The sequence below is a fragment of the Mercenaria mercenaria genome, chromosome 6 (assembly GCF_021730395.1).
Source record: "Mercenaria mercenaria strain notata chromosome 6, MADL_Memer_1, whole genome shotgun sequence".
NCBI lineage: Eukaryota > Metazoa > Mollusca > Bivalvia > Venerida > Veneridae > Mercenaria > Mercenaria mercenaria.
Window position 1 is genome coordinate 82,434,696 of NC_069366.1, and position 26,412 is coordinate 82,461,107.

A 26,412-nucleotide genomic window follows, 5' to 3' on the forward strand; every position below is an offset into this window, starting at 1 on the left:
TGACTATGTATTACCAGAATCGAAATATATCCAGCGATATGCTTATTGTATATGAAAAAAAACTTTCAATTTAAAATTTCAATCTTTATAATATATAATGTATACATTTCTTATGTGAGCTGTACTTGATGGTCGTGTTTCATTACACTGATACGGAACATTGAAAAAACATTTGAGAGATGGATAATATTCAAGCCGACGAAATACAAAAATCAATCATGCTAATTTAAGATTTGAAGTCTGGGGATTTTCTTTAACATCATATGATAGCAGAGTTTCGAAACTTTGTACCATATTCAATGTTTTCAGATATATACAAATAGCCAGTCAGTACTACTATTGTAATGATATTCAGAAATATCTTGTATGTCTTTATAAAGACATTAAACTTCTAAATTGTCTTAATATCAAAAGTAAAGAAACAATCAAACATTTTATCTTTGTTTATGGTAATTGCTTATTAGTAAAATGTTACAGAGACGAACACACGAGGACACAAAAAATGTCGTCTTTTCGTGTCTTCGCCATAATTTCGACACAAACACTCTCATATAAGGATGTCTATCTTTTATATGAAGGTATAGTTTACACCTTAATAGACCAAACTTATTTAAATGCATTACTTTTGCACTTGAGCGCACACGGCATCCTCGCCATATTTTTGCAATATTTGTGTGTCTTTTTAACGTATCAAGCGTCTTTATTCGTGCAAATGATTTACACATGAGAATAATGCGAACAAAGAATCCTTTCGTTACGCATCCTAGATTTGACCTTGACGTAGAAATTTCTACCCCAGTGGTGACTGAAAAATATACATATAAAATATCTTTGAATATAGACAATCATTTGCTGTATTCATTATGCTACAAATGGGCATAACCTGTCCCGCAATTAAGATTAAATTTTGCAAAGGTTTCGTTCATGTGATATCAAAGTGTACAGTCATCTTACGTAGTTTCAGTTTTAGTTTCGCATTAAAGGAAATCTCCTTAAAATTACCACGATTTATAACACAAATATTGACACGTTATACCGAGATATGACCTAAAGTTAAATATAACTTTTAACGGAATTCCATTTTTTCTATTTATATCTCTAGGTTTTTATGATTGGAGTACAAGGTCAGAAATGTAGTGCATTATTTAAAATTTATCTTTACTCCGATAGTGTTATATAATATAACGTTGTTATAAAAATTGTAGAGAACTAATAGGTACATTTTATTAAGAAAAAGACTTTACATAATAAACAGTATGTAATTTTGTTTTGCATAAAAGTATATATTTCTTTTCTTAAAGGATAATGAAAACTGAAGATCATAAGGGGTGACACAATGGATATATCTAGCCCGGTAACAAGACTTGACGGGACTCCAATCAGTATGGAAGATCTCGGTAAGTTGATGCCTCCGTTTCATCCTGACATGATATTGTACATAACATTGAGTAATACAGTGTAGCAGAATATGGGCTATTGTATTTGTACATTCTATTTCACAGATCAAGCATTCGATATATGGGTCCATACAGAACGTAGGATCACAATAACACATTGTGCTCCTGACAGTTTGATGGCTGAACAAATGAAACGGACAGATCAGGTGATTTTCTTTTCATCTAAAATACCTGAATATTTCTATGGGCATTTAATTGTCAATGTTATTTGTTCTTTATTAACAAGGTTGACAGAGTGCTGCCCCTTTATGTTACCATGTACGATACGCGGACAAATTACTCAGTTATAAAATACGAAATATTGCATAAATACGTTTACATTAGTTTCTATAAATAGGTTTAGTTTGGCGAAGGTTGCAGTATGCACTTTTAATACACAACTGTTCTTATTATTTTAAACTAAACATGAAATAATTATTGAAGGTTTATCCTATCACACGGTACGTTCGAGGTCGAGTACTTCTGTTGTCCAATGCAAGCTACCAAGCGTTACGTCTGCTGAAAGACCTGTTTACGCAAATGAACTACATGGTGAAAATTGAAACGGGAAAATCAGCCAAGGTAAGTTTTGAAATCCTCATTTTGACGATTCATTTGACAGAAACTCAAAACCAAAAATAAATCCTATGAGACTGACTAAAAACATTATTTAATTGAAGTAAAAATAGAAATTAACAATGATCAGACAAAAAGATAATAGCTTGTCTGAATTTTCTCAGATTTGCATAGTCTCTACTATTTCTGTGATAAAACTGTTTTTGACTGATGTGTAATTTGTATTAATGCATGAAGCTTTTCATGACATGATCCATGTTTTAGGACATTCGTAATATCATCGAAACTGAAGCAGACAATGAGGACAACAGATACGTTGATTCTTTTGTGGTGATAATATACGGTACACCGGATAACTTCGATTTTGACTACATACCGACAACTTTGAATGATGAAAATGCCCCTCTACTGAAAGGAAAGCCAAAACTCATTTATGTCGTTGGTAAGGAATGCTATATCAATAATACCTTTCTGGTGATTGTAAATTGAGTATCGATTGATTACATTGACCTCAAAGGTGGAACAATTTCTGAGCCATAAGCTTAATTGGTTTTACGTTTTGTATAAAAAGTACTATTTTGTAACTCGTTTCTTTAATTGGTTTTACCGTCTTTTTAAGCATAAAAATATGTCTTTCAGGTGACGATAGCATAGTAAGACAGATAGAAAATGTTGGACAGAAGAACACGGACCCGGACTTTTTGTCGGTTTCAACAGGTAATTCGTTCATAGAAGAGAATGAATTTGAAATTTGCCTAATATTTTAAGGACTTTAAATTTCTATTCTGATCGATATTTGCTCTTTCATCAATTCCTCTTTTCCGGATATATATACAACAAACCTTGAACAAATATTTAGATTTTCGATGAATATTTTAACGTTTTTAAACTCGACCAGCTTATTTTTATTTTGTCTTTCTTTTATTTTTGCAAGGGTTTAATGGAATAATGTTCTACATGTATATCCTTTGCGAATTTGCACACGAACTGTCGGCACAAAATATCTGGAGACTGGTAAGTATCCATGTGCGCCTTTAAACAACAAGGACAGTAGTCCAACAGTGATAGCCATGTTTAAAGAACGCAGCCGCCCATAGTTGCACTCCACTTTGAAATACCTCTTGCCAATTTGATTAGATTTTACGTATCTTGTAAATTACGCAAAGACTTTTAAAGTCTTTTGTACACTCAAAAACTTAATGAATGAATTTTTTTTCTCATTATGCCATGCAATGCGGTATTTGAAACTATACACTGAGATCAGTATGTTTTAAAAACCGTATTCTTTTGTGTACATTTTCCTAACCAATTGATGAATGCTAATATTCTTTAAGATTCACTTATCTACGATCTTTGATAGTATTCGTAAGACAAAATGTGCGATAACTTGAGCTAAATATGCCTTTAATCACTTTCAGATGTTACAGAATGCACATTTTCACAGATTCGCAGCATCAACGCATTACACTATGAAGAAAGAATTTTACTTTTTCCCTGGACTTACTTCTTCAGGTATACTTTATACTTGTAATACATTAATTTGCAAATTTATACGCAATTTGTCGATTTTTTACAAGGTCAGTGTGTTACAGACCTTTACATATAAAATAGAAAGAGTGGAAACTTTACAGGTCGCTCAACACGACAAAAACGAAAATGTTGCAGGCTCGGTTTGATTGAGCCTGTTCATGGATGGTAATGGAAATGCATGTACCGTCCACGCCCTCTAGCCCCGGGTGGAGCAGAACTCACCATTTACACATGCTAAAAGTAAAAAAAGCAAGTTAGTGACATCCGCAGATGTTTTCAAACGGCGGTGCACATGGAACCTTCAATGATACACGTGTGGTGGCGTGTAAGTCCATGAAAAGCGGCGTTTGGTCCCCAGATAAATTAATGGGTTATAAAGCACAAAAAGGAAATCGTAACACGACTTTATGTAAAAATTGTATTTTAAACTTCAGTTTTTCCGGACGAAATTGAGAAAATGGATCCAGATGATATGAAGTTGTACAAGAGAATGTTGGAGCATGGACAGGTCAAGACGTATAATATCCGACTGATGTTTGTTGGCCTTTATGGCGCTGGAAAAACGAGCACTGCACGACGAATAATGGGAAAGGAAATTAATGACGTCACTAGTACTGATGGTATAGATGTACATACTGGAAGGTGTAAAATAGATATCAGAAACAAAAAATGGAAAACTGTCGATGGTAATTATATAAAATTGCTCTTGACATATCAGAAATAAAACAAATCGAACTTAATAAACACTTAAATATCAAAACATCAATACTTGTCTGATTGTTCGAACTATTTCAACTTAGGTGTCTCATTGCTAGGCAAATGCAATTTTGCAAATGCCTTACTTTCGTAAACTACTGTACACATACTTCATATAATTTTCCCAAAAGAGTTTGCTTAATTTGTTACACGCGTTCTTTCTCTTATCTCACTATAAAACATTTGCGTTAACATGCCATCAATATTTTATTTATTGGAAAAATATCATTTCTGAGCAGCAAGACAAATCAATATGCATGTATTACCGGCAGTCGATGGCAGATTAATAGTGAATATTATTTTGACAGATCCTCACGAAAACTTGTCGTATAGAAAACTAAAGGCTTTGCATCTTGCCGACGAAGCATCACAAAGTCAAGTACCAGACATTAAAAACCTTGAAAACGACCCAGAAGAAATCTCTCGCTCTAGAGAAGAGAGTTTAGATAATGTTAATGTAATGGAAACGGAAGAGGAAAGGGGCACTAAATCAATTCCAAGGACTAGAAGAATTAGCAGTAAACGTTCATTTGAAGACGATGACGATGATGATACGTGTAGTCTGGCCTCATCTAGTGGGTCAAATGCATCCGTAGCTAGTGCCTTCCGACGAATGAATGTAAGTATTAAAGAATAATTGATATGTTTAAATTTCAATAACGATAAAAAATATCTCTTTATGAGAAAGTGAAAATTTGGAATGGTTGTTGACATAGTAATGTTCTAAGTCATAGGCAGTTTTACATTCTTATTGTCTGACAATTTGGTTGTGGATACAAATCATCAGTTGCTAGTACATTCCAATGAATGATATTAAAGAATGATTTAGATTTCGATAATGATATAAGCATAATTCTCTATTTATTCTTTTAGTGAAATTTTTTTGTATGGTTGTGTTCTAAATCTGACATCTGTAGTTTACAATCTATTTGATTGACGCATTCGGCGCCGGACAATATGCTGCAAGGAAACCAGCTGTATATGAGTAATGTCAATTGTAAAAGAATAGAATTATTCTGATAGAACAATAATCTACCTTTTGCACAATTTTTCCTCTATCACGCAGGTACGTTCGCTTTCCAGTTCTTTTTCATCAACATCCTCCGATGATTATTTCGAAATGATTAATGATGACACTGACAGCATGAAAAGGGCAAGACAAGTTCTTGGAACGAATGCAATGTTTGAAGAAGGTAACTTTTATAATTTTGACTGTTGGAAATATTGTAGTATTTATTTTTTTAAGCGAATTTACCGTTGGGGATTTATGTGTTATATATACCGTTCATTCTCCTACTATTACGGATTCTACTGACGTATGTTTTATTTACACTGTCCTGTTTTGTTTTATTTACACTGTCCTGTTACTCTGAACCATTGTGTAGAATAAGTGTAAGCTCCCATGCGGTGTTTTGCCATTGATCATTCCAAACCGGTGTCCCACTGTGTTCAATTATTTGTTTTTGTCCTCTTTGTCTATATGTGCCTCTCTGTTTGTTTATTTTAGCGTATACTGTGGGTTTCTATTTGAAGTCTGTGCTATTTGGATGTGGCTCTTAATATTTGATCTTCGTCTTTGTTTTAGTAACGAATAACGAAATAGTAATTATATATATTTTGATGTGACAGGCATACAGTATCCTGAAGCTTCTGTTTCACTTTGGGACTTCGCTGGTCAATTTGTGTATTATGCAACACATCAATTGTTCTTTAGTCCACGGTCAATATATCTGCTCGTGCTCAATATGGAAGATGACTTAGAAAAGACACTGAAAGACTGGTATATGGATATAAGAGGAAATGAATCAATAGAGGCCAAAGGTTTGTTTGTTTTGACTTTACCTGCCTTTTTGCTTTCAAACAAATGTTCTAAACACCTTTTCGTTTGAGTTTTTTTAAAGATATGATTACAATTACAACCATGTTATACAAATACCCATCTGTCAATTTTAAATGAAGGAAAGTTAACTGCAACTGAATAAACCACATGAATTTAGACGTCGCTTATTATTTTCCATTCAGGTGGGATCAACTTTTGGCTGAGATCTATTTTCACATATGCAAGCGGATCGTCCTCGGGAGTACCACCAATAATACTGGTTGGCACACACACTGATAAGCTAACAGGGGTATGCAGCTGTTTTGCCATACAAATCGTTAAACGTTTCATTGACGGACATCTCGAGGGCTTAGCGTGAAACTAGTCTATCTGCTTCTATAGCCTAGTTTCGCTCTGAGCCCTCGATCTGCAATATTAACAACATACATACATACATACACATACATCACTGACTGTGTTTAAGATATTAATTATTTTTAGGATTTAGCATGAATTAAAAATATGCTGCGAATGAAATATTTGAATTTCGAGGTAAAATATGGAAACGAAGTTCCTGTGTTGTTTGAATTTTTGTTAACAGGACTTATTAGACACTTGCAAAATGATACTGGTAATAGTTAAATGCAGATTATCACAAGTAGGCTTAGTGAACTTGTCATTACCACAAACATTCTGTTAGTAAACTGGTTTCTGTACTATTACAGGGGGATGCAGAAAAGCAAAAGAAGGCAAGAACATATTTCAAAAAGATCAGAAGCATTTTTCAGGGCTCGCCGCATTTAAACAACATTCGACACGAATATTTTCTCTTAGACAACACAACACAAGATGCAGAAATAGACAGATTGAAGGATACCATACTTTCAATATCCGAAACAATGCCGTACTGGGGAGAAACCACTCCAGCAAAATGGCTTGAACTTGACCAAGCCCTTGATGAGAAGCGTTTAGAAGGAGTTCCATTCATATCAAAGAAACAGCTTGAACGAATAGACAATACACTTGCAAGTCCAATTGAATTTGAAAATCAGCTCCAGCTTTTCCTTAAAGCTCATCATGAAACAGGGTCATTAATTTACTTCGGTGACTCGGACAAACTCCAAGACATTATTATTCTACAGCCTCAGTGGATTATAAATGCATTTAGAAGTCTTATAGGAGCTACCGATTTCGGTAAGAAGTATGGAAAGTTGCAAATCAAATGGGAAGAGTTCAATGAGACTGGGAGATTAACGTCTGAATTCGCTAGGCAGATTTGGGCGCAGGACCATGAAAACAATTTCTTGGAAAATTCAGATATTCTTCTTAATTTTCTAGAGAAGTTAGATATCATCGCAAGGGCATCTGTACTGACGGAGGATGGCGAAGCAGCAAAGAAACTGGACTTCTACTATGTTCCATGCATGCTGAAAGAGATTCCACCGAAAACTCTGCTTCAAAAGCAAAAAGGAAAGGAATCCTTTAGTACACCAGTTCTGTGTTTATGCTTTTGCAATGACTTTATGCCCCCGGCAATCTTTTACAGAGTCGTCGCGCTGTGCATTGGAAAATGGCCTGTTGCCAAAAATGGAAAAAAGATTTTGATGTTTTGTGGCTGTGCCGTGTTTGAGGTCAACTTTGGGAAGGGGGAGGATCTTCACAGACTTTACCTATTTTCTAGAAAATCTAAAATCGGCATGCGAATTACAAGATACAGTTCGAAGAAAACAGGAATGGTTGATCCGAACATATGTGACCGAGTTCGCCGCTTCATTACATCGGCAGTGAAAAAAGAATTTAAGCGTTTTCATGTAGAACAATCTGAAATGGAAGAAAGGCATTTTAGCTATCAATTACAGTGCAAAGATACTGAAGAGGATGATATTCTCGACGAGGGGCTTCACAATGAAGATGATCTTTTGAAAGCTATTGGTACAGATTTCTTTTGTGCTGAACACTCTGACAGAACTGATCCACATTCACTTAAGCCGGTTGAAATTCTTCACGAATGGTTTTATGAAAAGGTATTAGTTATTTTAAACTCTTTTAATAGTCATTATTGATCTTAGCTTCGTCATATGAAATGTTTACTGTTAACGTTTGTTTCGAAATTAAAATATATAATGTATTTTGTATCTATGCATCACAAACAAAGTAGCATTAAAATTGTTTTTCTATTATAGATACCACAAAACATTCCCTTGGAAGGCCAGAGTGTTTTTGGTAAGTAAAGACTTTTGTAACATTTCTAGCAGGACTTCCGTGATATTTAGATCTAGCTCTAATTTGTTTAGTTTTAGGATTTTTAATACACATCGGCAAATTTAAATGAAACAGCGATTTTCTTTAGTAATGGATGAATACCTCAGGCATCTCTCCAGATACTGTTTTAGGCATGAGCGGGAATCTGAATTAAACTACTGTCCATCCATAAACTAATGTGAACAGGTCCATCATAGATACATTTTCTGAATTTATGCACTGTAGATTGTAGTGATGGATAAGGACAAACTTTTTGCAAGCTGTAGCCAATACACTTGCTCTTTCCTACATAGCGTCAATGAGTAATACTGAATTTGATAGTAGAGTCCCGACCGACCCTGAAAACAATATGTAGTAACAGTTACTTTACAATGCTTCACATCTGGTTGCATGGGATTACGGAGAACATTCACGTTTACTTTATTATTTATAGATTCCGCTTAAACCAATGCTAGGGTGCATGAGGTGTTTAATTTTTTTTCAATAATAGACTCAATCGAACCGAGTCTTCCATTATGTTGCATGGCTGCGTTCTGTGCTTTAAATGGGTCTTTTCACAGATTTTATCAACATTACCGAAACCACGTTTATACAGTCACATTCTTGGCATACCTATTTTTAATAATGTTAATCTATATTTGACGCATGCATGTTTTCAGACACATGGATTAAAAGGTTACCAGACGATCTAAAGAATAAGGAAGTCACAGAGAAAACACTGTCGAAATTAACAAGTGCGATTGGGAAAGACTGGAAACATCTCATGGCCGTAATGGGAGTTAAGGTACTAGTATTCTTTTTATACTGGTATTAATATGATCTCGAAATTTGCATCCCTTAACAGAAAAAAAAACAATTAATTGGTTGTGTTTAATACATCATAAAAATGTTCCAGTCTTACAACAACAAAATGTTCCAGGTTTTCAGTGATCGCATGGGGAGAAGTATAATTCAAACTTACAATTTATTAACTTAAAGTTAGAACATAGTACGAAATTAACTAATGTCTTTTTTTCAGGAGGTCCGTGTCGATCAGATAGAAATGGACTATCCCGACAACGAGAGATATCAAAAGTTTCATGGTCTTTACAAATGGAAGTCACAATGTAAGACAAAAGATACAGTAGCTTCAAACGGACTGTTACTGGATGCTCTGAGAAAAGCAACAACAAAAGGCATGGACATTGACTTTGAAGAGGTGCAAAATGTCTTTGACGAACTACAAAATTAAGGGTTATTGAAAAGTACAGATCATAAGACAATTATGTTAGAGCTGAAAAAATTCACAGCTGTAGTTATTATCATATTATATGTCAGTATAATACGAACAGTTTCTTAAATAGTACAATGAATAGTGTAAATAATGTGACATATGAAGGTGCTGTTATTGGGCCCAAAAATGTATATGAGAAAATCTACCTAAATGACAGCTATATCAACCTTTCAAAGTAATCTAAACATCGTTTCAAATAATTCTGTCAAATCTAAATTAATTACATCAACAGAAATCTGGAATAAATGAAGTTAAATGTCATGTATATTGTTATACAGCATATACATACCGTAGAAGCTTCGTTATAAACAAGTATAAAAACGTTATGCTTAAGTTAAAAAAAATTGCGATTTTCAGCAATAATCATTGCCTTCTGATCAGGGGCCAATAAAACGAGAGATCCATTTATCACAGACCTTTCTATGACCTAGATGCTTTGTCAGAATAGTGTGAAATGTCCCTTGTGAAATCCCCACTCTATTGGCTATCTCTTCCTCAGATTACCTCCCATATGCATCTTGACAAGATATTTGACAGCATCACTATTTTTAGGGGCCAGCGATGTCTTAGGTTGACTTGAACAACAAAAATCTTCAGTGTCATTAATTTGTTAATTCATCTGCAAACTGTCATAAATGACACATAAGGGTAACACTGTATATTATTCAGATCATGAAAGATTTTTTTATCTGGAATTTTAAGCGCAGCATGCCCTTTGATAAAGGCGTATATTTCACTTTTCACTGCCTTATCCATTTACTCACTGAAAAAAAGCCAGTGCATATGACAGTCACTATTTCAAATGCGTATAACATTTTCATTTCGTCCTCGATTTCCACGATTTTGTGCAGGTATTTAATACCTCTTTAAATACATATAGAAATTAAACATAAAAATTATGTACTTTTGTACAGAAGCGTATCAGTTACAAAACATTTTGAAAAAAATATTGTCCAGGTTAAGTGCGCTTCTAATAAAGTAAACAACACGTTTATGATAGAAAGATTTAAAATGATTTCATGCGTGTACCATTTGGGTAATGTTACTTAACAAGAAACTTCTATAATTATGTCCATCACATTTGTTATGTAATGATATATAACATTTATGTCGTAATAAATTTAACTGGAATTATCAATAAAATTTATAAGAAATACAATTTGTAAAAATTTACTCCGGAAGCATAGAATGCAGCCAAGTAAAATAATACCAAATGTTTTTGACCGAGTCTGTTCGTGAGAGATTATCAAATGTGCGATACCCCTCACGTCTGAGCGGAACTTTATTATAGCCCTTATTGAATGTACTCCAAACTCCAAAAGGACCAGAAAATATAACAATATTGTAGAAGGTCATTGCGGAACAGGTTATACAACGAAGCAATAAAATAGCCCACTCGGTTTGATTGAGTCTGAGTGTAATATGACAGACGAGGGACAGACGGTCAAACAGACCACAATAGCAGTTAAGAACGAAATTAAACAACTCTATACAATATTCACAATTTTATTCACAAATGATAAACAAAGGAGAAAAAATTACAATGAATAAAAGGCAAAGGAAAAAAATATGAGCACTATAAATTTATTAAAAAGCTGTCATCCATCCTCAGTGAAGCACTTACTATAGTGGCGTAAACACAAACAACACTATGACCAGACTTCAAAGAACTAAAGGGTACTTAAAATCAGACAGCCATGTTCCAGATTTGGCTCAAAGTAGTGTCGGTGTCCTGTTTCAAATAGGAAAAAACAGAACTCGGCAATTTTGATCGCTCTCAGACAGTTTACATGGTAATAACCGGGATATGTAGATCCGGAGGTTCCTCCAGATAAAGTGTCTTCTAGGAATAAAAGTTGCTTCACAAGGATAGGGTCGTCTGGGGATAAAAGTAGTTGCTCTAGGTATAGATCGTCTGAGCTCAAAGATATAATATAAACGTCTCGGATAAAAAGCTTAAATAGATAATAAATGGTAAAAACCATGACACATAAAACATCAGGGCATAAAACATTACTCTTGGGTACACCATACTATATGTAGGCGCCCAAATAGAATGTGCGACAAAATAAAGGTAAACAATACTCCCCTTTAATACACCATACCATATGTAGGTTCTCCAAAACAATTGAGGCGCAACATTATTACTTTGTGTGACTGATGAAATATGCAATACCATTCACGCACCTAGCACCAGCTCAAGATGAATTCTTCTACATACGCATTAAATGGACATAATGATTCCAAAGAATCAGAAAAATTCAAGTATTCGGAGACTTATACGGTATTTATGCATCATACAATGACCATGTGTAATGCTTTTGCTGCAGTCACTCACTTAAATTTAGTAAATGACTCCATCATTGACGCAGTATGTCATCGTCATTTAATTCATAGAATGTTTATTAGTTTCATACTAATCTATCGTGAGTATGTCACGTGTTTCTGGTTCAATTACTCTCATTCCAACCATGAATAGCAAAGATGTCACCAGCCACTGGTGGAATTACTTTTATTTACACTGTCTTGTGACACTGGAACATAGTGCGGGTCAAAACTGCAGTAAACACTCCAGTGGTGTTTTTTTCCACTGACAGTTCCAAGTTGGAGCCCACTGTGTTCTTTGTCTTCGTTGTCTAGGTGTATATAGGGAAAGGGCGCGGGGGAGTCATGTACACTGCCATGCATTCACCACTGTGGGATGTCGGACTCTATTTATATGTGCATTTATGAGTATGACCGCTATTTCTACCATGGCATTTTTATCTATACTGATTTATACTTACCATTTTTTTCTTCTTACCCCTCCCTCCCCCACTAACTCACAACTATTTTTTATTCCATCCCCTTATCATAAAATTAGAATATACTTGCTGATATTGGAGCAACCCGTGTGTACAATTTCTATTTGTTGTTTACTTATCTTGTGGTATGTGACTTGGCTGTATTTGATAAGCTCAATGCTTCCAAAGTGTACTGACAGTGCGTGATCACATGAACAATGAAACTGTAATAAAAAAAATAACAAACTTAACCATGGTCCTTTCAGAAACTGACGATCAGACTAGAATTACAAGTAAATTCAACATTCCAAGTGAAGTGGTTCAAATTAAGATGTTCCCATTTTATCAGTGTATATATATTATTATACTTTATACTTGTTTACAATGTTTTATCTGATAACTAATACAGAAACATTTTGGCGAAATTATTTACAAGTCAGTTACACGAAAAGAAACCATATCATTTCATATTAAACTGATAAGGTAGATTGGGATGGCAAATGAGTTACATCTATTATTATCATCATGACCTGATAAGGGCGGTTGTGATAACAAAAGATATCTTTAAATATCATATCCTTATATCTCTCATATCTTTAATATCAGTAAACGAATTACGTTTCATATTTCTGTTGACGTAGAAAAGGTAAGGACAATGATCCTATAGGAAGAGATAGCAAAAGTAAACATTGAGAGCATTTAAACGTATTTCTGCCTTCATCACCCTCAGGCTTACCCTCTTAACATAGTTGAGTTGCATACTTTCATAAACTGTTAACAACATACCGGCATTCTAATTTTAAAACAAAATGGCATTTTATTATTCCAAGAAAATTTTTCACACTCACTTTCTGAAATTATGTTGCTTTCGTTTTTACAATGTCTTTACGACATTTCTTAGAAAATAAACAAACTATTGTTAGTTTAAACATATTTATTACCGTAATATACATGTAGCAATTACACCGCTGTGGGCATATATATATGCTGGTATGCGGGTTGGTCAACATTTAGAAATGGGTTTTAAATGATGTGCAAGGTTTCCTAATTAACGTAACAACAATTATAATTACCTAATTACAAATTACAATAAAAATTATGAAATCACTTCATTAATTGTATTGTATTGACTTCCTCAAATGAACAAACCAACATTCTTGAATCCGATTCTGGCCAAATTTACTCGTATTCACCCTACTTTGGCATATTATTTTATACCGGCTCAGCTGAGATTAGAATTGTTTCAAATCAATATTCCATATTGACTTCCCTTCAGTAAATGACGTATATCACGACTTGAAACTACTGTGTGTGTTTTTGGCAACAGTGAGTCGCTGAGATAATAGATGACAATTTCAAACTAAAAGTCACAAAACAAAATATATGTAAATATAAAGAAGAGTTACAAGAAGTCAAAATATGACTCAAGTGTTCTTTCTGGCCATAATGGCAAACCTAATTTTAAAATTAGTCTTCCATGACGACCAGAAGACACACACCAGTCATTCATTGACCTTTTTTATCATATCATATCTTCTCGCCTCATTTACATTTTAATTTCTTTTCTCATATTTTCAACCTACTAATAGGTATCGATCAATGTCATTTTAACCATTTTCTTGAAATTTGTCATTTTTTCATCTTTTATGCCATTTTAGTCAAAAATCTTTAAAAAAATCTCTCATCGGAAATTAATTTAAATAAACATATTTTCTAAATACCATATCATTTCAGGCGTCTATGAAACTTTAAGTACTCAAGATAAACGAAATATGTGTTCTATATCAAAAGTGAATTGTTATTCTTTTGTTCTTCGCAATCAAATAAAACCTTCCCTTATCAGGGTGACGTAAAATATAGAGTAATCATTCAAGTCATATTTCTCCAAATCCACCACTGCAGAATGACAGCATTTAAATAATTATGTAAACTTGTTCGAGATTTCTTTGATAATACTACTAGTAATGTGGCACATTTGTATAATAGCATGATACAGACAAATATTTATAGGTTATTAGCTTTGTATTGGGAAATAGGCACGATTTGGGCAGCGGAAATATAGCGCGACTTTAGGAGCGCAATATTCTTCCTTACGTATCTACACGTATAAATGTAACGTAAATATTATGAATTTGTTCAATAGTCTGAATAAGTTGACAATATTGAACTAAATAAAAGAATTTATGCAACGACACAAATAAATGACGTCACGCACCCGATATAAAATTCAGGCGTCAGTATATGGAAAAATATTGACGTTTCCGGTACCATTGTAACTTAACGGGGGGTAATAATTATAGATTATTAGCTTTGTATCGGAAAATATGCACGAGTTCTTCAGCGGAAATATTGCGCGACTTTAGGAGCGCAATATTCTTCCGCTGAAGAACGAGTGCATATTTCCCGATGCAAAGATAATAACCTTTTTATTATATACGCATCTACACGTATAAATATAATGTAAATACCATATATATGTTCGATAGCCTGAATAGGATTGACAATACTGAACTAATTAGAAAAAAAATAGTGCAACAACACACACTGAATTACGTCACGCACCCGATATGAAATTCAGGCGTCAGTGTATGGAAAAAATATTGACGTTCCCGGTACCAGTGTAACTTAACGGTGAATAGAAACGTGTATGTAATAAATACACTTATCGAAACTTCTAACGTTAACACTGCAATATCTTTATGATTCTGATAGAAAATTTATGAAGTTTTTTTTTTCAAAATTGGATAAATATGTTGCTAATTACATACTGAAATTTCAACAAAATCGGATTTTATTTATTTTACGGCTTAAGTCCAGTTTTTAAAATTCACAGAAATATATGTGGAGAATTTGAAAGCCAACAAATTACGTTATAAGGCAGAAAAATTATTAAAAAAACAACAAATTACGTTTTCATCCTATCATATCAATTTAGTTTGATATTTGACCATATATCAGAAAAAATACAGTATTAAAATCTTATAATATGTTATTAAAACATATTTGTCCCAGTGTGTACAATATTTTGTAAATGTCCTGTTAGATATTGCTAAAAATATTGAGGGGGAGTTAAACGGTTGGATAAGTTTATTTTATACCAGTACAAGCCTGAAGCAAATTAAGCTTTCATGTTTAGTGGAATAACCAAAAATGTTTTCGCCTTAAGAAATAACTTAAGTGAACCATTAATTGATAATCGAAACTTTGGTATCCTTGGAAATAACATTCAGTGATTGTTTAGAATGTCAGTCATCGTCTCTTGAACACGTTGCTGGTGATACTGCTGCCTTCTATGTAGAAGTGTTTCGATATTTTACTGAGATTCCTTTACAATTTCATCAAATTTCGAGAGATCGATATTTATTGAGCTCTCTGTTATTGCTGTCCTTAATGTGGAAAGATTTGCCTTGTATCCATTTATTCGAACCCATTCTTTCAGCAGCTGAAACACTGTATACGTTACGTTATTTTGATTTTCAAGTCCAATCCGGTCTACAAACGACGACGGAATCTTCTGTCCAATGAAAAAAATCTTATAGCCTCTTCCGAACAATTCCGCAATTTTAACTAGCACATCGTCTCTCATGCTCTTGTTCATCGTTTCCTCAAGCTCTTTACACTGGTAATAAATATAAATGATTTTATTACGTTTCCTTTAAATAATAATCAAAGAAAATACTATTCTTCGATATGCAGATCAGTGATTTATTTACTTTTGTAACTAAAACTATCAGAATGATTTTGATATAAAAAGTAATATTTATAAAGAAATTTTAAGTCCCCTAACAACAGTTGGTAAAATTTGATAATTTTGAAAATGTATTAATATATTGGCAATGTGTGCAATGGCACATGTGCCATACCAGCGATCACATTCCTTTGTACTTTGTAATGACATAACTTACATATACAATTTCTTGTATCCAGGCAGAGTTACATCTGTCATATCGAAAATTTACAACACAGTTCATACTACAACTTTATTACAAAACATTTGCCCTCGAGCAGCAATATTAGTAAATTTTCAAACTTGTTTGTAATTTTCTATACACATACACGAAACTGAACGTCGAAATTAATAAGACAAATAGACGTAATTTTGTTATAAGGCTTGTTATTTTTGCTCTTTTTTAATCAAATTATGTGAAAGTTGACACTCTCAATCCTTTATATCAATACATGAGAGCTAAATTCGGAGACAGGTTATTAAGTAATGGTATAACTATTACTTTTTCCTTTCATACCATTCATAATTAATTATCATTTGGATGATGGCTATATCAGTCATTACCTTTGCAGGATACCAGTGTTTCAGCAACGTCGCCTCACTGATACCAAGCTCATTGTCAATGTTACTCATCAGTTTCGTAACATCTGTCCACTTTCCTTCTTTCATCCTCAAGAGATCCTTCTCGTCTTTGCTTCTCATGTACTGCCCACACACTGTTACACTTTCCAGTTTATGATTATGCACCGATGTGCAGGATTCAACTTCTGATTCAACTGCGTTTCTAAGTTTTTCACACTCGCCACAATCAAATTTCGCATCACCATTTTCATCAGTCTGAAATCGTATGATACAGAGTCCAACATTAGACACATTTTCTGCTGAGTCGAAAGTCATTACTACACCGAAGGACCCATTTTCCAACAATACAGAATCCCTCGATTCGCATGCTTTCGGTGCTTTCGATCTTACAGCCCATCCAAAATGGACACATCTCATTATGATATTTACCATAAGAACTGTCGGTACAATACTGATATCAATGGCAAGGCGTAGTACATTGGTTTCAATTTTGAATGTTCTTTTCTCGTCATACTGAGGAAGAAGGACTGGTGTTATCAATGGAAGCAGGTGCACTGTGTCTTCATCTTCTTCTTCTATGAGCTTTGCTTCAACAAGTGCACTCAACATGATATTGGTTTCTTCATAACCAATATCCAGTGTAAAATCATCAACAGATACATTAGGTGCAAGGGCACCCCGCATTTCCAACATTTCTAGCAAGCTGATATATTTCTGTACCAATTTATCAGGTCTACAGCATACATAACCAGTATCAATCACTTGGAAATAGAACATGCCGCTCTGCTCCAAAGTGGATTCAGATATATCAGCCTTGCCCATCTCAGTAAACGTGCCTTTTCGTTCAAGAGTTTGGATCATTGAACGTTGATTTGTAAACTTTCCAGTTGGCCAGGCCCTTTTCATCTCGTATTTTGATTCAATCTCGCATATCTTCTGTCCGAGTTCAGTTATACAACACGTACCAAAATGACATCCGAAATACGACTTCCGTATTGCGTTGAAAAGTTTTCGAGCATTCTTTTTAAAACCACATGCATCCTGTAACAAATATTATACTAGTATGTTATTACTCATTAACAGGTTTTTCAATATCTGGAAAAAGATTCACAAGATATTGAGAAACGTATAATATCAATGGTGGTTTGTAATCTGCTTTCACAAACAATAAAGATATATGATCTCTATGAAGCATTTCAATTTGGTTATGCAATACATGTTTGTGTTTAAGTTATACATATATACAAGCCATTATGTTATGCAACAGATTCTTTCTTGACTGATAACACCATGCACTTTTATATACTGGACATTAGCTTAGTAAGATCTGTAAAACCAAACTGTTAGCTTGTATACATTACCCAGAAAGCGAGCAAGAGCTCTGTATAAAGTAGATTTATGCTGCTTTGATTGCAAAATCAAGTTCAGACAGAGTTAATTTATTACATTTTTAGTCCAATAATGATGTGTTATATTAGTTATCAAGGTGTATACATAAACAAGAAAAATACCTTATGCAAACAAATTGGGTCACGAGATATAGCAACATCAGCACTAGATATAAAGTTAGGTACCTTGTTTTGGTTGCTTTGTTCAGCGGTATTTACAACAATAAGTTCAGTATATCCGGCTTTCGTCAAAACAGAATATGTGCCAAGTTCTCTTAGCATCTTTTCATACAACTCTGAAATAATATTACATTTTTTGCATTTTACAAATATGGGAAAATATATCAATTGCTCAGCCCAGCAAAAGAAAGGCATAATCTTAACACCGTTCCCAATAATTCTATCAAATCTAAATTAATTACATAAACAGACATCCGGAATATATGAAGTTAATTGCCATGTATAGTCTATACATTATTTATTCACTGTAGAAGCTTTTTGATATAAACACATATAAAAACGTTTTGTTCCAGTTAAAAACGTTTGCGATTTTCAGCCTTTCCTAACAAAATATGTATTCAAAATATTTTTGAGGGTGAGAAAAATGTGTAGTCAGTCCGGGGCTCAAATCCGTGACCGCTCGATTAGTAGGCGAGTGCTATACCGAGCTAACGAGCTGCAGCACACATATTTTACCTAAATGTGACATATCAGTACCGTGACATACACCTCCACAAACTGGAAATTCGTTTTCGAATTCCAGAGGTACATAATATTGCAAGCGTCCCAAGACTGACAGGGAAAGCAGTTCACAGCCCTACGTTTAGCGCCAAATGTCAGAGGACGAGACAAATGTGCAGTCAATCCGAGCTTTGAACCCGGTACCCCTCGTTTAAAGGGCGAGTGCTCTGCCGACTAAGCCAACCGGCTGCCGGACACATATTCTCCCCTAACGTTAGCAAGTCCGAGCCGTGACATTTTCATTTAAATTTGTATAAGTTTTTCGACCAAAATATTTAGACACATGTTTATGTCTTATATAAGCTACAAATATATCTTTGAATAAATTCTTTACCCATGTTTTTGTCGAACTGTTCTGTATCAACGGCAAGCACAAATATGCCTGTATGAATAAAACGGTGAAGTATCAGAGACGGTAGTTCTGATTTGGGTTTCGTCAACAGAGCGATTTCATGGATATCAGTTTCAATACCACAGTCTTCGGGAATCTGCAATATTACAGTAACGTTCAAATGAAACAAAACAGTACACGATGTACACATGCTAGCAATCTATCGGCGCTAGTTTTAGGGTCAAAATGCATAAAACAATCCACAATAAAAGGTGTACTAACCTGTTTATCCGTTTCGTCCCCAGATGCGTACCCATTATCATTCAATGTAGAGTTACTTATATCAGAGACAGACTTTAAGCACTCCATATGCTGTGATTCTGCTTGTTGTGGGATACATGTTAAACTTGTAAATTCGCGACAGCATGCAGTTCTGTCCATACATGGTCGATCGGAATAGCCCTTGTTGTCAACATTCACTGCCCTTGTGGTATATTCTGTAAGGAAATTAGTAGAAATACACCAGACATAAGAACTGAAATATCTTTAACATTACCCACGGCTTCCCAGCAAACAAAATTCTATAATAGTAAACAAACACATAAAAATAACTTTTTCATAAATAAAAAAGTTATTTACAGTTTACCACTTATGTAAAGATACATAACAGGTCAAGATAAAATTATTGTCGTGTGTGACTCATTATGTGAACATGCAGCATTTTATGCCTGTAATGACTCATCGTATTGTCATGTGAACGTTAACATGTAGAAAATTATGCAAACTTTATTTGAAATTCAAATTTGCACCGAAAAACAAATGTTACAAAAGGAAACAAGGAAATACAGATACCTTTGCGTAACTTAACGTTCCTATGCACGGTCCATACTTCGTTCAGTTCCTGATTTATGCCGCCTTTATCTGCGACTAAAACTGACGTCACCATTCGTATCTCCTTCATAGTCTGTCCTAAAACGTATATTGGAATTCCTGGACGCGCCATCATGTTGTCCTTGCAATTTAACACTGAACACCTCGACACAGAATCTACATATCACGTGATTTCTAATGATAATTACAACATTTTTGTTCACAAAGTTAATTCACATGCTACATATTTCGAAAATTAATGTTGCCAGAGAAGCTGCTTATATCATTGTCACGGCACTCATACTTTCAGACCACTCCTACTTTCATGTCACTACTTACATGCACTGCATATTCCTAATACTGTAAACATCACGGCAACCTTTTGCATCCACTAAATGCTTTTCAAAATTATTTCCAAGTTTCTAGGTAAAAGTACATTCAATTCACTAAGACAAATACTGAAGCTCTTTGCCTAGACTGAAACGAAAATAGAATATTTTTTTATTGTTAAACAGTTTTTTTCACATTTGTAATGGAGTGCACAATACAGCTACACTTAAACTGATATTATTCTTTGAGTAATACATGCCATACTTTATACTGATATCATTACATTTTATTACATTTTTATGAATTCCTTGGATATACTGAGAAACTACTATAATAAAAAATAAAAAAAAATAATATAAAATTGACAAAATACTAAGAGTCAAAATGAAAATAAGTTCCTTGAACATGAAATGGAACTTTGCAGCAATCATCTTTGCAGGGTATCGTGATGACATATTCACAATTACAACAATAAACATGTACACAGAAAAACATCAACTCAAGTTGACCTATAGCGTCACGTCGTTATATATCTAATAAGATTAACATGCAATGCATGTAGAAAGTTTTTAAGAATTAATTGCTGTTTTTTGTGCTTTAAGACGGATATAATCTGGCACAACCATGAATCGTGCTATTTAGAAGGAAGAAATCAGTGGTTCCGCTTTGAGTTTCCAAATACAGACTGGGATAGGAAAAGAGTATGCAAAGACTTAATTATTTCGCGGACATTTTATCTAGGACACATGTAAAATGATTTTCATACATATAAAAGCCTTAACATTTCGTAATGTTTTAAACCGTTCCAATTTGGAAGCAAATTAGACACGAAGGTGTTCTTAAGTACATCAACAACATCAGGGGTATAGAAGCTACTTAAACTGGGTTAAACTAAAATTTTAAGGAAATATCTGCTACTAAATTTCAGGTGTAAATTTCTTGATGCCGAAAAATGTGCGGCACTTTCCTTCTTATATATTTACTTTAATATGTGAACTAGCTGACAAATATGTTAGTCTTAACCTATCAACCGTTTACATGTAAATCGTGTGTCCAGGATCAACATCATACACATACAATCGAAACAAGTCCAGAACGGCATTCACCGAGCGTACTATGAAGACATCATGAAATATATTGTATTTCGTAACCTTTGCCTTATACACCAAAGAAACGACTTTCTGTTTATATTGAAACAAAATACTGCGCGTGCATCTAGTATTGTCAATAAGACATTCCTTACAGTGCTACAGTTGGGGCTGCTTTGTGTGCATGAGTTCGTGGGTTCGCTCCCCGGCCGCGTCATACTATAGGCGTGAAAAATGCTACTAGTAGCTTCATCGCTTGATGCTCACCATTAAGAGGATAGTATTAGAATAGCACTAGAATTAGTCCTTATGGTGTCAGTATAATGTGTCTGGTAGGGGTATCATGTCATGTGTCTACGGCATGATATTCCAGTGAGGCAGCACTATAAAACTGGGCATTGCGCTCACTGCTACAAGTAGACACCGTCGTTTATATGACTGAAAAAGTGTTGAAAAAGACGTTAACCCGAACACACACACACACACACACACACACACAGTTTCAAAGAAGACATTCTGAAGTACTAATCGCGAACCGATTAAGCAGACACGGTCGTTTATATGACTTAAAACATGTTGAAAAAGACCCGAACACACGCACGCATGAACGCATGAACGCACGCACACACCGAGTTTTAATTAAATAGCATGAACATTAACGTAATAAAGACATATACTAACTAAATGCACGAACTTTTCTTTTTCTGAATTTTCTATCAAAAGCAAATGCAAACATAAAAGTATTCAAAAGTTAGATGTAAAAATTTTGGGTGAGAATCTAGAAGTAAGAAGTTAGAATTCAGAAGTCCCTGTCCGGCTTTCGTAGTACAATTTGTTTACTAAATGTCATAATTATTGCACTAGGTCAGTGTTACCGACAACAAACAGCGGCAGAACAAAAGAAACATATGGACATATGTGCAATAACACGTACGCATATAAGGATCAAAATAAACATCATAAAACATAAGTATCTTGATAAAAGTTCACATTGCTTTATAACATTCACATGAAAATCACTACAGGCAACCATGTCTGTAAAAAAAAACATCCTTGAGAGAGACCGACCTCGATGATATGTGCAGAGAAAAATACCCTCGATGTACCCCTAGCTCTGATATATCCTGGTAACACACTCTCACACATACTAGAACTATTACTTAAAACACTTGTGTATTTAAGTGGTTCGCTAGATTGCAGTTGGGCTGCAGTGAAACAAACATTAACGTATCAGTTGCTCTAAAGCATTTACCATTTAGAAAATACAGACATGGTCCAATTTATATTTTATCATCAGTTAATAATTTACTAGGTTACTATTTACTATTAACTTGCAGATGGTGGCTTAATGATTAATTGCAACTATTCAAGACATTTTAAATTGGCATGAAAAGATCCGAGTACTTTGATAAACTCAAAGGCTAATACTGCTGAAAAAACATTTATGCCTCAATTTCTTTTGAAATATCTCTATTTTCACATGTCAATTGCACTTTGTTGTTTAATCGCGAGCAAAAACAAATAACGTAATCAAAATAACGGTCAAATTAAAAGTTTGATAAATCAAACAGCAACAAAGTTGGGAAAATGACATTCACTTCTTTCTTTCTGGACAAAACAATATTCATGTCTCAGAATATTTTTCAGTAAGATAACTTTCTATACCGTTCAGACTGTGAAAATCCTTGGTGTAGACGATTCAAAACATAACCAAGTGTGTTTTTAAATGCCTGTAGTAATAATGATTAATTTCTGGAAAGACATTTGCACTTTTTCGGGATAAAATCAAACTACCACAGACTTACAAAAATGGATTTTTTATGAATCAGTAATGCAGTATAGCACATACTAAATAACTGTAACCTCTAAATTGTCTTCGGAAATATAAATGCCAGCGAAGATTCACAAACCACATAACAAATTATTTGATCAATAAGGATGCCGCTATGTCGGGCATGTGCACGCTATTTTAGACTTTCATATCGATCCGCATGACGCATTCTCTCAGACTGTATCCCTCATTACTGATCCACAAACTCCAGCTTTATCAGCCTTACTTCATTCCAATATGTCATAAGTTACTGATATTACATCTGAAACTTAGCATACTTTTTGACTAAGGTGTTCTAAACGGAATATTAAAATGTCAATGAATTTGAACAACTTAACATTATAGTCTTTACTCGGTTTATGACCTTATCCAGATTTTAAAAGTCACAAAAATGAGCTTTAATGTATAATCAGAAGTAGATTTTTGTCAATAAAAAGATTACTCCATGCATGTCAAAGTTACAGCCCGGTCAAAGTTAAATTGACCTTTGACCCCAAAGTGTGATCTTGATCTTTTGAGATATGGACAAGCTCTAAAATGAAGTTTTACCCAAAATATGACTTTGACTTTAAGATCGGATCTGGGGGTTTGCGCGCGACACTTAGTCCCATCGAAGTTAACATTTATGCCAACTACAAAACAGATTGCTCCACGCATATCAAAATCGTGGCCCTGACAAGCTATAAATGAACTTTGACTCCAAATGTGACTTTGAACTTTAAGACAGGGACCTGGAGTTTTGGCGGTAAACTCCGTCCATTGCGGTTACCATTTATGCCAAATATAAAAAAAGATTGCTCCATGCAAGTATGGCGAAGACAAGCCTAAAATGACTTTAGCCCAAAGTATGACCTTGATCTTTGAGAAAGGGACCTGGAACTTGTGCAAGACACTCCGTCCCATAGAGGTGAATGTTTATGCAAAACAGAAATAAGACTGCACTACGCATAACGAAATTATGGCTTAGACAAGATCTGACTTGACCTATGACCTCCAAGTATGATATTGACCTTTTAGAAAGGGGTCTAGGGTTATATATAGCCAAACGCACTCACACCGAACAGTCATTCTGGCCCAACAAAAATGTGAATTGGGTCGTAAACTGATTTGTTGGAACTGAGATATAATATGCATAATATTTTGTTGTCGACTTCATTTGTCAAAGAAAACGTTAACTATTTTGAACAGCATTGGGACAAATGGTGTCCCTTTCTACTTCTGGTGTAAATTGTTTTTGTTCGTGTGCATACTCTGTCCTCTTACACGTTGTTTGCAAAAACGTAATTCCAATTTATATTCGTGACGCATATTTCAGTAGATCAACCAGCATAATACCACACCATTCCGGTTAAATTTATAATTAAACTATTGTAGTATTAAGCATATAAAAGTCGCTGTTCCTGTTAACCTGTTTGAAAAAAAGAATGTACTTCATATACAGTCAACTCGCCAGTAGAGAATCACTGCCAATAGCGGGTCACTTGAAAATAAAATGTGAATCTCTCTTAAACATATTACAGTATACAATGTTTAAGTATCCAGTTATATAAACTTATCATTTAGCAATTACTAGACAAAAGAAGATGGATCTAATCTAATGAGTTTGAGTTCCATGAGTAGATAACACTTGCAACCATGTTTCCTGACTTGGATTTAAGCACTCTTGAATTCTTCAAAGTAGAATATTTTTGAGCATACCTCACAATTTCTTACATAAAGCCACACAAATTTGGTACCATTTTGAAGAGTGAAACACACACTTTCATAGGAATAATATGATTATGAATTTTAGATTGACTTCGATAAAAAAAAAGTGCCATCAAACAGAGGCGGCCATTCAGCCAATAGAGGATCACCCATTTTAGGGATATCAAAAGGTTGTTTATTTCGCTTAAAAATACAAATCAAAGGTTGATATGATGTTGTACTGGTTTGAACTGGCAAATCTAGATAAATGAACAAGGTTCTGTGAATCAATATTTTGAGTTTAGGTTTAGATATACGTGGTGCTAATTATGCATAGAAATACAACTGTGAAAACTAGTGCTATATTCTTTGACTTAATATCTCCTGTTTGAAATGTAAACATACTGTCTCTCATTATATTCTGTATTGAAATGTTTATTTCTAATACCAGAGTCATGTTTTGTCAGAAAAAGACTATTTAAATGGATAGAAAATATGATAAATTAGGTGACCCCCTATTGGCAAAGGTGACCCCCTATTGGTAAATCAGACAGGTATAAATATTTCATCATAACTTCAGACATAAAAGAATGATTCAAATAAATCAAACATTGATATGAATGCGAGCAATAGTTTTAAGTGTTAGTAAGTTTAGATATCATGGAAGTCTAAACATTCTTCACTATATGCTATAAGTTTAGATAGTGACTTATCTGTACCTTGTAAAACGTGAATATAGTAAGAAATCATAAAAATAAAGAAATTTCATACCAACATAGTACAACATACATCCAAATACGAAACAACATGCAGTCATAAACTGTACCGTAATCAGCAAAAGTCATCCATTTTAATAGTATTTATTTAAACGAGTTACAGAAGTAACAACATACACGAGAAACCACGAGACATCCCAACCATAATATGCACCATAAATGATAATGCACTACAATTCTATTCTTAGAATACACAACATTTTGTTTGTGTTTCCAAATATAGGTCATGCACACTGAACTGTCACATTCAAAAGACTTGAGGCCAGACGCCGCTATTGATTTTCAAACACTCTTCATTTTGCGATATGGATTTTTTCTGCTTCCCCAGCATTTCTTGAAGGTAAAGTATACTTTTGTTTTTTTACGTAAAAATCTGTTTGGCCCTTGGGGTCACTCTGACTTTCATCTTGCAATGCACTTTATTTGGCAAAACACTTTGATTGTACACAAAATTATTATTTGTAATTATTATTTGATCATATTGAGTCCAGTTGATGCTGTTACTATTTTAAGGTTGAATTGCATGGTCGTTTGCTCTAAGAGATTTCTGTATAGAATTCTTATCATCCTTAATTCTCTTTAATTATTGCTGCTAAAGGTTTTCACCATTTTTCTTATATTTTATCA

The 26,412-nt window shown here is 34.1% G+C and overlaps 2 protein-coding genes across 3 annotated transcripts; one reads left to right on the top strand and one right to left on the bottom strand.

Annotated features, from left to right (window-relative positions):
- The first annotated feature begins 1,125 nt into the window (after positions 1–1,125).
- On the top strand, positions 1,126–9,919 carry LOC123548390 (uncharacterized). Its single transcript, XM_045335596.2, has 16 exons — positions 1,126–1,397; positions 1,503–1,603; positions 1,881–2,018; positions 2,277–2,454; positions 2,652–2,729; positions 2,947–3,026; positions 3,431–3,524; positions 3,977–4,228; positions 4,607–4,917; positions 5,365–5,491; positions 5,928–6,119; positions 6,321–6,427; positions 6,843–8,141; positions 8,301–8,340; positions 9,039–9,163; positions 9,398–9,919. Exons 1-16 carry the CDS (start codon positions 1,337–1,339, stop codon positions 9,608–9,610), a joined length of 3,396 nt encoding a protein of 1,131 aa, XP_045191531.2. The 5' UTR covers positions 1,126–1,336; the 3' UTR covers positions 9,611–9,919.
- Positions 9,920–13,351: 3,432 nt separating this feature from the next.
- LOC123548389 (uncharacterized) lies at positions 13,352–25,983 on the bottom strand. Of its 2 annotated transcripts, none has more exons than XM_053546481.1 (7): positions 25,836–25,983; positions 20,057–20,551; positions 19,487–19,701; positions 19,208–19,361; positions 18,319–18,428; positions 16,727–17,785; positions 13,352–16,054 (listed from the first exon to the last, which is right to left on the bottom strand). In XM_053546481.1, exons 2-7 carry the CDS (start codon positions 20,208–20,210, stop codon positions 15,749–15,751), a joined length of 1,998 nt encoding a protein of 665 aa, XP_053402456.1. In that variant the 5' UTR covers positions 20,211–20,551; positions 25,836–25,983; the 3' UTR covers positions 13,352–15,748. The 2 variants fall into 2 exon arrangements, with proteins under 2 accessions (XP_053402456.1, XP_045191530.2); XM_045335595.2 differs by having other exon boundaries at positions 25,781–25,973.
- Positions 25,984–26,412: the final 429 nt, after the last annotated feature.